The sequence below is a fragment of the Brassica oleracea genome, chromosome C4, assembly GCF_000695525.1.
Source record: "Brassica oleracea var. oleracea cultivar TO1000 chromosome C4, BOL, whole genome shotgun sequence".
Classification (NCBI taxonomy): domain Eukaryota; kingdom Viridiplantae; phylum Streptophyta; class Magnoliopsida; order Brassicales; family Brassicaceae; genus Brassica; species Brassica oleracea.
The window spans coordinates 36173413-36183406 of NC_027751.1; the positions used below are offsets into that span (position 1 = coordinate 36173413).

The following is a 9994-nucleotide window of genomic DNA, read 5'->3' on the forward strand; positions in this document are numbered from 1 at the left end:
TTTATTGTTATTTTATCAATTTTATATGTGATAGATTAATTTTTATTTAATTTAGATGTTTTTCTTTATGTTTTACTTCAAAAAATTTGTTTTTTACTTTGGTTATATCCGAACCGAACCGATATAACCCGAATCCGTACGATATATGATTACTTTATGGGTTTTATGATGCAATACAATTTTGAACCGAACCCGAAGTGTTATTATCCGAACCCGACCCGTACTAATAAAATTTTAGTATGGGACCTAGAAGCGTAAACCCGAAAATCCGAAAACCCGAAAAACCCGACCCGAATGCCAACGGGTACCCGAACGCCCATGCCTAATCAATACTATTAAAAAGGAAAGAGTTCTAAAAAATCAACCTATGAAAGGTTGTTTGGACTCCTTCACTAGACTTATCTATTTTTTGGTATTACCTTATATTTTTGTAACAAAATGTTAGTCTATAACATTACACCGTATATACCAACTTTTACTCCTTTCTTTTAGTGAGTTAACCATATTATTTATATCAAATATTATGGTAATCTTACTTGGACAATTTGCTAATAATACAACTATTTTGGTTGACTAACCCACGAACCAAAACAATATCATTCCTATACTATCGACTTCTAAACCAATTAATATATTTTGAAACTTATTTAAAAGTTAACATATATCATACGTTATTCCAAATATTTTACAAAATCAAATTTAATAAAAAAAACTTAAGTAACCACCTGTTAAAAACAAAATTATATATTTTACATTAAATTATTCTCTATAAAAAAATTATAATAAAAAATGTTATTTAAGATAAATTTAAAAACTATTAAAAACCTTACAAATCTATACAATTAAATTAGCCAAAAAAATCTGCTAAATAAATCTTAAGGTCTTATAAAATGCACACAAAAATAATCAAAGAGTAGGTTAGGGCATTCGAGTCGGGTACGGATCGGTTTCTTTCTGGTATGAGTTCTTCTAATCCTAAAAATCTGGACATAACTAGGTATTTGAAAATTTCTGGTATGTGTCCAGGTCGGTTCTTTCAGGTTCAGATATGTTCGGATTCATAATTCAAATACCTGTAAAACACCTATAATTTTTGGATATGTAACAGGACTGGATGTGTTAAAAAAATGGGAATGGATTGGTTTAGGTATTTAAGACCCGAAAAATTCGAAGTACCCAAAAACCTAAAAAATACCAAAACACCAAAAAACCTGAAAAATCAAATAAATACAAAAAATATTTAAATACCTAAAAGACCCCTAAATTTACCTAAAATCTGACCAGAGGAACCGAAAAAATACCCAAATTTTTTCAATACCCGAAATATGTTTTTTAAATATGGAATTTTGCCCGAAACCCGTAATCGGAAATATGAACCCAAAATTAAAAAGTATATATAATACCTCAAAATATCTAAATATACCTAATTTACACAAAATATTTCAAGTACTTCGGGTACTAATCAACCCTCGGGTAGGATCCGGACTCGAACAAGGATCCGCGGATCCAGAAAAATATGTACTTTACCATGGATCGAAACCCAAATAATACCTATATTTCGGTTTAATTTCCGGGTCTGGTAAATGTCTAGGCCTAAGAGAGAGTTATATAAGATCATGTATACAAAATCTTAAATAAACTAATTGGTAAATTATATAATTTTAAGAAAAATTTTCTTCAATATAATATGACTTTTTAACATGATATTAGAAAACAATTTTAAAATACTAATTCACAAATCTTGTTTAAAATCCAAAGAAAAATCCGCGCTTTTTAAGCGCGAGTCAAAATCTAGTATATTTTTAAAACATAAACTGAGAACTGGCTATAAGAAAAAGGCTTTGGATTTCAATCTTTTTTCTCGACCGCAAATACCATATTTTATTAAATCAACTAGAACATGTTTAGCCATGGAAGCTACCCAGAGAAATCGAAAAGTTTACATGAAAGAAAATAGAGTTTCTTATTCAAGTTTTTTTTTTTTTTTTGAAAAGAGATTTGCGCATACATTTATTTGATTTACATTCAATAGAAGAAAAGAGAAACGAATATGAGCAAATTAATCATTCAGAAAGCCATGCTAGACCAATCTTCGACATCATTAATAAGTTTTTCAATAATCATTAATAAGTTTACCAACTGAAGGAAATCAGATTCAAAAGCCATGGATGAAAATCCCAAGGATTTCAACATAATTGCATCAAAATAGTAGATAAACTTTGAGATATATAAATATAAACCAAACCAAACCAAAATGTGAGAATAGTTTAGTATAGTTTTCTCATTGTGCTATACCCCAAACCAAAGAGCTCTCTCCTTGTTTACCAATACAGAAATTCAACTTGTCATTTACATAAGTACACACACACACACAAGACCTTATAGTTGTTGTCTTGATGATGCTACACTAAATGAGAGAGTAGACAACATCATCATACGTAGGGAAGTCCAACGGTCCATCCCCAAGGACTAGCACACAAGTCACGAGAACCGCAACAAAGACTACGAACACAAGAAACGATTTACATGGATCACCGCTATTCTGTTTCTCCCGTCCAACAGTCACAATCCCTTCAGGTCTTTCACTTCCTCTTCCAAGTTGAAGCACTGGACAAGTGAAGAACCCATACACGATCCCAGCTACAAGTGCTCCCAGATTTGTCCTGTCATGACTCGCATGTTAGAACCAAAAACACAGTATCCTTTTCATAAGATGATATATATTGAAAGCTTACCAGTCATCTATAGGACCGAAATGGCTTAATATGAGACCAAGCCCTGTCATTACAATGGCCTTCTGAAACAAATCCTCATACTCATCTCTTTTGATCATCTCCTTGTTCTGAGATTGGTCCACAAGCCAAGCTCCTATTAACGCAAATGCTGGTCCCTGCATCAATCAATATACGAATGGACGGCTCTGAGAGTTAGGAACAAATCACTTTAGTAACATTAAAGGGAGAAGTTTTAGTTAGCTTACAGTTCCACCAACAGTAGGATCTGGAGTAAGAAGAAAGCTCATGAAATTACCAGAGACTCCTCCGAGAATGTAAATCAGACAAAACTTGAATATCCCATAGTCACGGCACACTTTTGGTCCAAAGGTAAGCAGAGCCCATGAGCTAAGTGCTACGTGAGGGATTCCAGAATGCTGCAAAAAGTGTGTAAGATGAAGTGTTTCAGAGACAAAAAAACATGAAACCAAGCCATCAAGAACTGAAGAAACTTAAGCAATATATACTATTGGATTTGACACTTCAATAAGCTGTTCCTGTCAAGTGTGTCTCTGATACACATCAAAGAATGGGAGAACAGACCCAATTTGTTGTTCTTGTACCAGAAACATGGGTGTGAGCAGCCTCCACCATTCTCCAGCGACGATTAGATCGTTTATCTTTGCTCCATAGAGCAACGGAAGCGATAAGAGTCCCATTTCGTTATTCCTCACTGGAGCCGCTGCTTCAAACAGACACACTCCGACGTTTATGGCTGCTAATATGCTCCTGCGTTAAGAAAAAAAGAATTTTAACAAGAACATGTGTTACATCTTAGAAGAAGTGTGAATAAGAAAGAGTTCTTACACAGCATAGAAGTTCAACGTATCTTCTCCTTGATCCTCATCATCATCATCGAGCTGCTGGAAAGGACTAGAATTATTACTTTTGATATCCGCCTTTCTCAGTTTGCTTGCTGCTGAATCTCCTTCTGGTTTTATCACCGCATCTAATGGTCAATGAAGCAGTAAAGTAAGTGCGTAATTAACAAGATAAAGGAACAAAACAGGTATTTCAAGAAGATGTTGTTATTATTCTTGTACCTTGTTGTTGCTTGTCAAGATAAACGCTCAAAGATTCTAACTCCGTCTCCGCATTGAGCTTAGCTTTCTCATCATCACCCGTTGAGATAGAGGGCTTCTTCTCATCGTCGTCTTGAAGTTTCCCAAAATAAGAATCTAACAGCTTAAGTCTCTCCTTGATGATCTTGGTCTCTGATGACGCCCTAACCAAGCACAGCTTTCCTCTTGATGAAAGACAATAAGGGAAGGTCCTTGCAAACGAAGAAAAACAACGTCTGGAACCATTCGTATCAAACAACACTTGTCCTCTGCTATGCCGAGTTGAAGTCCCATGCTGAAAGACATGATCTTTACAGGGGAACTCATGGTGAAGAGGTAACAGCGCCATTATAAAAAAGCTCCGAATCTGTGCATTTAGAGTAACATGTACAAAAAGATTAGATTTTTACCACAAATATGACAAAAGGGCAAGTTGCAAAGCAATTTGAAGTTTCGAGAATCCAAAAGCCTATATTAGATGGATTCAACAGAGATTTGGATGGATTCGACTCTCACTTGGGCATTTAATCAAACAACATAAGGGCATAACTTTATTATTACTATCAGAGCAACGACTACCAAATCAGGTCTTAGAAATAAGAAACGGGAAGAATCACAATCCGAATCCAAGAAAGTGACTGGATTTACCTTGGAAGAAGAAAGGATTGCGTAGCTCAGACCGCAAGATGATGAAGATTGTGGTTGCGAGGAGGATGATAAGTGGGTGTTCTAAGGAGGAAACGAAAATTACGTTTTTGGAAGAGCTCAGAAGAGGAGATTGAGACAAAATGAAAACAAATAGTTTAGTTAATGGTTTTCGTTCGCTTTTTAAAGATATTTTAATTGTTTGAACACCACTGACTCCCATGTCACGTGTCACAAGTAAGTTGACCTTTTGTTTGCTCTCTGTAATAATCCATCTTCGGAATTACTAGCGAGTTAACCAAATATGAAGGAATTAATCGGAGCTTAGTTTTAAGTATTTTCTAGCTTTCAGGTACAAATATATATTATGAACATGTTTACGAGAAAAATAAAAAAATACAACTTGGTCTGGTGGTTTCTATAAGGTAGGGGTGAAGACTCTATCCGATATTTGAAACCGCATCTGAACCCGATCCGAAAAACCCGAACCGAAGTAGCAAAATATCTGAATGAGTATTGAATTAGGAGATATTGGATATCCGAATCCGAATGGGTAATATCTGAACCCGAATGAATATCCGAAGATAACCGAACATATGTATAATTAACCTTATATTTCTAGTTTACATCTCTCATTTTATATAAAATATTTATATTGATACTAAGGAAAAAATAATTTGTTACTCACTTAAAATGCATGACAAACTTTTTATTTCAAGAATTAACAAAAAATTACATCCAAAATTTAAAAACAATAACCAAATTAATGTCTTTTTAGTTTCAAAATGTTATGTCCAAATCTATTAACCATTCAATCTATTAAAAATAAAATTTAGTTAAGTGAAAGTTATATTTTTAAACACAAGAAATTTGAGAAATGAAATTTTTTTTTTCAAAATCTAAATATCCGAACCCGATCCAAAATAACCGAATCCGAACTAAAAATACCCGAACCCGACCCGAAGTATAGAAATACCCGAACGGGTTATACACCTCTATACCGAGAAATACCCGAAAATACGAAATACCCGACCCAAACCCGAACGCACACCCCTACTATAAGATAATTATAATGAGGAAGTCACGACGTCGAGCCCACTTTAGCTCTTTTTTTGTTTTTACTTTTTTTTCCCATTATTGACATATTTGTAAATATATTGTCTTCTTCCTTTTAGGGCTTCACTTACTGTCTTCTTTTTATACAATGCCGCATACGATATTCAATATAATCAAATCCATTTTGTTGTTTTCTTGTCAATTATGTAGTATCAGAGTCTATTACTTAACATCTAATTTTAAACACTTAAACACACTCAAACTTGAATTATCTGTTCTCCCACTCACATTGCTAAGGATTCAATCTTTTTCACCCTTCCATATTTTGTAGCAGTAGGGGCCGACCCACCTTCACTCCCCTAGATACTCCGCGTATACGTGCAATTAATAGTCTTTACAAATTAAAAAAAGAATGCAAAGCAAACACCACCTTACATGTGTTACTCTCGCTATCGAAATAGTAACGGATCCTTGAGGTTGCGTTCAAAATGAGGCGAACGTTTTGAGGAATAAAAATTATTAACATAGATGTCAATAGCTGGAGATGAAATATCATACAACACGGAGTCGACGTGCTTACCTCCCACAAATTTTGGATTTAAGCTCATTTGGAACGATCACCTTTGGATCCACAAAATTTTGGAATGAGCGGAAGAGTAAATTTTCTTTAAGACTTTTACAGCAGTAATTGAACAATTTAGAACTTGTTCTAACCTCTGAGTACGTAAGCTTGCCAAATTCACATAAAAAACAGTCAGAGAAATCAGAAGCTATGATTTCCCCTAAAAAAGCTCTAGTTATTAGAACTTTCCTTTATAGATTTTGATGACGTGATTTCTCTGGTTATTGAAACTTTCTTATATCCATTCTATATTATTTTGGCCAAAAAAAAAACGCGACTGAAAAACTAGATCTATGTGAACGCTTTGACAATGTATATATATAGTCAATCGGAGTGGCTGTCAGGAAGTAAAGAGCTGTTGCAGATCATCTAGTGAGCGTCGTTAACTGAGTGCCATAACTCCATATGTTTCTTAGTCGAATCAATGAGGAGGAGAAGTGATACAGCTAGGGTTTCCGAGTGTAAAGGTTGACGGAAAACGTTACATATGATAACCTTTCATACGTGTGGGTTTAATGGGCCTACATATTTTGTAATTTATAAATCATACACATTTCATAAGTTCTGACGAAGCCCCTTAGTAGATGTTTACTTGCACAAACTGGGAAAGCAAACTCGTCCTCTCACTGCTGACATGGCTCGCTCCAAGATCAGATAGATAATGTGGTATCGCAAGAGAAGATACTCTTCTACTTTGTATATTAAGATATACCTATTCCATATATATTTGATTCATTTCGTTTCTTCTTATAATACAAAAATTTTCTGACAAAAAAATCTATATTAAGTTTCGAATAGTAGTTCAGATCATGTAATTTAAGTGAGGTAGTGTGAATCATGTATATTAAATGACATAAGTGAATATCAAGCATATCAACAGTTGAGAATGTTAAAAGCAGTTCAAATAATGTATATCATATGTTTAAATGATAAAACTTATAACCAAAACTCAAAATATAGAATATTAAATAATACATAAAAGAAGTTAAGATAATATAATAAAAAGTATTTTGATTTTCCCATAATATATATGCAATATTATTTTTAATATTTGTCATATGCTCTCCATTAGCCATATTTGTTGTGTCCATATAATTTAGATCATTTTCAGAATCTTCACCTATGATATTTGTGTGTTCCATTACTTCAACAAATTATCATCAAAATAATTTGAAATTCTGATAAAATTATGTAGTCTCATTGTAGCAGTTTCCATTATGTTTGAACATGAATATCATATCTCAAAAATCATAAAAAAATCCTCAATTTCTTCTTCCAAAATCCAAATGTCCTTTCAGTAACAGAACATAAAGATACATGACATCGATTAAACAATTCTTGTTTATTCGTTGGAGAAGGACCATTGTTGAAATAAGACATGTGATACCTAATAACCCTATTCCGTGAAGATCTATAAGGAGCCAAAAAACCTCGTTTATTTGAATACCCCGAATCAACAACATAATACTTGTCTACCAGAGGAAAATAAAATTCAGATTCACTTTCTTGTGACATTGTGCCAACGGATGTATTGTGACATGATCTAGGTGCTCCATTCCAAACATATGTAAACAACATATTTAGGTCACATATTGCCATGATCATAAAGGATCTCCTATCATGTCGATTCCAATACATTCCATGTACATCCATAGCTCCTACAAATCCACTGAAATATGGCCAATATATTTCGTTCATTTGCAGTCTTTCAAGAATTCGACGTACTTCTTGTCTTTTTGGAGTCATGGCACAATCACAAGCAAGTAACTCAGTCTCTCTAAGAAATTCAACAAAATTCTATTTACTGTCTCCTGCGTCCGTCTGAACCATAATCCATCATCCCTCTGAACTTCATTGTGCCCACAAATTCACAGAAACATTGTCACACTCTCTTCAATGCTGACATTTAGAGTATGTTGTAAACCATAATTAGATTGCAATATATCACATAAGGATTTAAAAGCATCAAGAAACATTCACAGTAACTGCAAACACGCAGCAGATCTTCTTGTAGTCGACACCAAATATTTCTCAATCCTATACCGTCATCGGTTTGAACTACTCCTCTTTTAAAATAGTGATTGTATTAACTCAATGATGGTTGAATTATTAACTCTTTGGATTGCTCATTTTCCAAATTTCATAACTCAATTCTCTCATGGATATTTTGACTGTGCAGACTTCGTGATCTGACATATACGAAAAGCCTACAATTTTTAAAATCAAAATTAAACGTTACGCTTTATGCATATATTTTAGTTAAATTATTTATTTCTATCAAAAATCCAAACCATTCTAGAGAAATGAAACTCAACAACCTACTTTGTTAGGACTATTTATAGACTAATGATGATTATCATATGTGGTTGTTTTAATTAATGGGAAAATTGGAAAAATGTGACACTTTGAACTTTTATTTGTCACAATAGGATTTCTGATATTTTGGACAATTCTGGACATATTTTACCCTTTTTTTATGGAAAAAATAGTAAACTGAATTTTAAAAATGTTAAAAAATATCAAAACTATTGGAAACATAAGTATGACAATATATATGTTTAAATTGTTTTTTTTAAATGAATCATATTTTATTTCATCTTCTAGCTACAGTTACAATACTCATTCTAGTCATCTACTTAGTCTAGAAATCGGCTACTAATGTTTATACATAGATATATCTTTGGTATACAACGTGACCTATCTTTTCTTATATATTCTAACCAAAGCTAGGTTACGTTACGTTATAATCAAGAAAGATGTCTTTCTTATACCTTTAGCTTGATAACGACATATAGCCACAATGCGTTGATATACCCTATCTATATTTGGAGCCATGATATGGTCTGTCTTTTACCTTATGTGGCGCCTAGGAAGAATATGTTTCACATCTACTCTACTGTATTCTGACTTACATAGGTTATACATTCTACAGGAAATCCGAAAAATATGGAAACTTCCATAATCGGTTAAAGATGTTTCCTAAATCTAAACTAAATCTTCCCTAAATATCTCCAAGAATATTTTCTCCCACGTTTTTCTCCTTCTCCCACGATCTTTTGTCGTCGTTCTTTGTGTTTCTCTCTTCTTCATCGACATAATCATCTCTCTTTTCTCTATCAATACAACATGGTTCTAATCTATGTCAAATCGGGTGAATGAATGTGTAGTCGCGGTGATGACTGGAGTTTCGTGGTAGACAAAGAAAAGCGTGGTCGAATGGTAACATTAGCAATTACTACTACGTTGAAGCAGCTCAAGATAACGGTGTGTGAGGATTATGGGGTGGACCATAATGCCATTAATGCCGAGTTCAGTTATTCGTTGTTGAATCAAAAAGGGAATCCTCCAATTATTATCACCAATGATCGGCAAGCATCTAATTTTGTGGGCTATGCAAAGAGGGAATCGTCTACTACCTTGTGTGTGATGTTCTCTGTTTCTGGTGTAAATCAAAAGGAACGAGTCAATATCGATTTGAATAAGGAGCCTTGTGATTCAAGTAATGTTGAGGATGAAGAAGTTCCTGAGATAAATCGAGCAGAGTTTGTCAAGCCGTCAAAAGAGTCTTTTGTTAAAAGAACGGATGGTTGCGGTGCTTTAAGGAGTGAAAACATTGAACTTTGTCAAAACAATGGAGACAGTGATAAGGATGGTCGAGCTTGGAGAGGAGACTTCGTGAAGAAGGATCAAATTTTCACAAGTAAAGGGGTTCTGAAGGCAACAATGGAAATTTTGGCGATGAAGAATAATTTCGATTACACTGTTATCAAATCCACGAGAAAATGGTGGTATATTCGATGTAAGGATGCATTGTGCAACTGGACTGTGCGTGCAGA

The 9994-nt window shown here is 33.9% G+C and overlaps 2 protein-coding genes across 2 annotated transcripts in view; both read right to left on the bottom strand.

Moving 5' to 3' along the window:
* Positions 1 to 2255: 2255 nt before the first annotated feature.
* On the bottom strand, positions 2256 to 4649 carry LOC106337052 (RHOMBOID-like protein 9, chloroplastic). Its single transcript, XM_013776070.1, has 7 exons — positions 4484 to 4649; positions 3818 to 4202; positions 3582 to 3723; positions 3338 to 3503; positions 2981 to 3151; positions 2736 to 2890; positions 2256 to 2663 (listed from the first exon to the last, which is right to left on the bottom strand). The coding sequence occupies exons 2-7, from the start codon at positions 4182 to 4184 to the stop codon at positions 2408 to 2410; spliced, it is 1257 nt and encodes a 418-aa protein (XP_013631524.1). The 5' UTR covers positions 4185 to 4202; positions 4484 to 4649; the 3' UTR covers positions 2256 to 2407.
* A 3310-nt stretch (positions 4650 to 7959) lies between these two features.
* The window catches only part of LOC106338774, a 6456-nt gene continuing 4421 nt past the window's right edge, over positions 7960 to 9994 (bottom strand). Inside the window, exon 4 of the mRNA XM_013777674.1 lies at positions 7960 to 8007. Coding sequence (XP_013633128.1) covers positions 7960 to 8007 — 48 coding nt within the window. The remainder of the gene's footprint in view (positions 8008 to 9994) is intronic.

What these genes read in the sequence shown, in the direction of transcription:
- LOC106337052 (XM_013776070.1), bottom strand. Translation starts at nt 4,184, where the DNA reads ATGGCGCTGTTACCTCTTCACCATGAGTTCCCCTGTAAAGATCATGTC. An exon ending in TGCTCACACCCATGTTTCTG is followed by an intron (nt 3,152 to 3,337) that starts GTACAAGAACAA and finishes CACTTTTTGCAG; the next exon opens with CATTCTGGAATCCCTCACGT. An exon ending in ATCCTACTGTTGGTGGAACT is followed by an intron (nt 2,891 to 2,980) that starts GTAAGCTAACTA and finishes TGATTGATGCAG; the next exon opens with GGACCAGCATTTGCGTTAAT.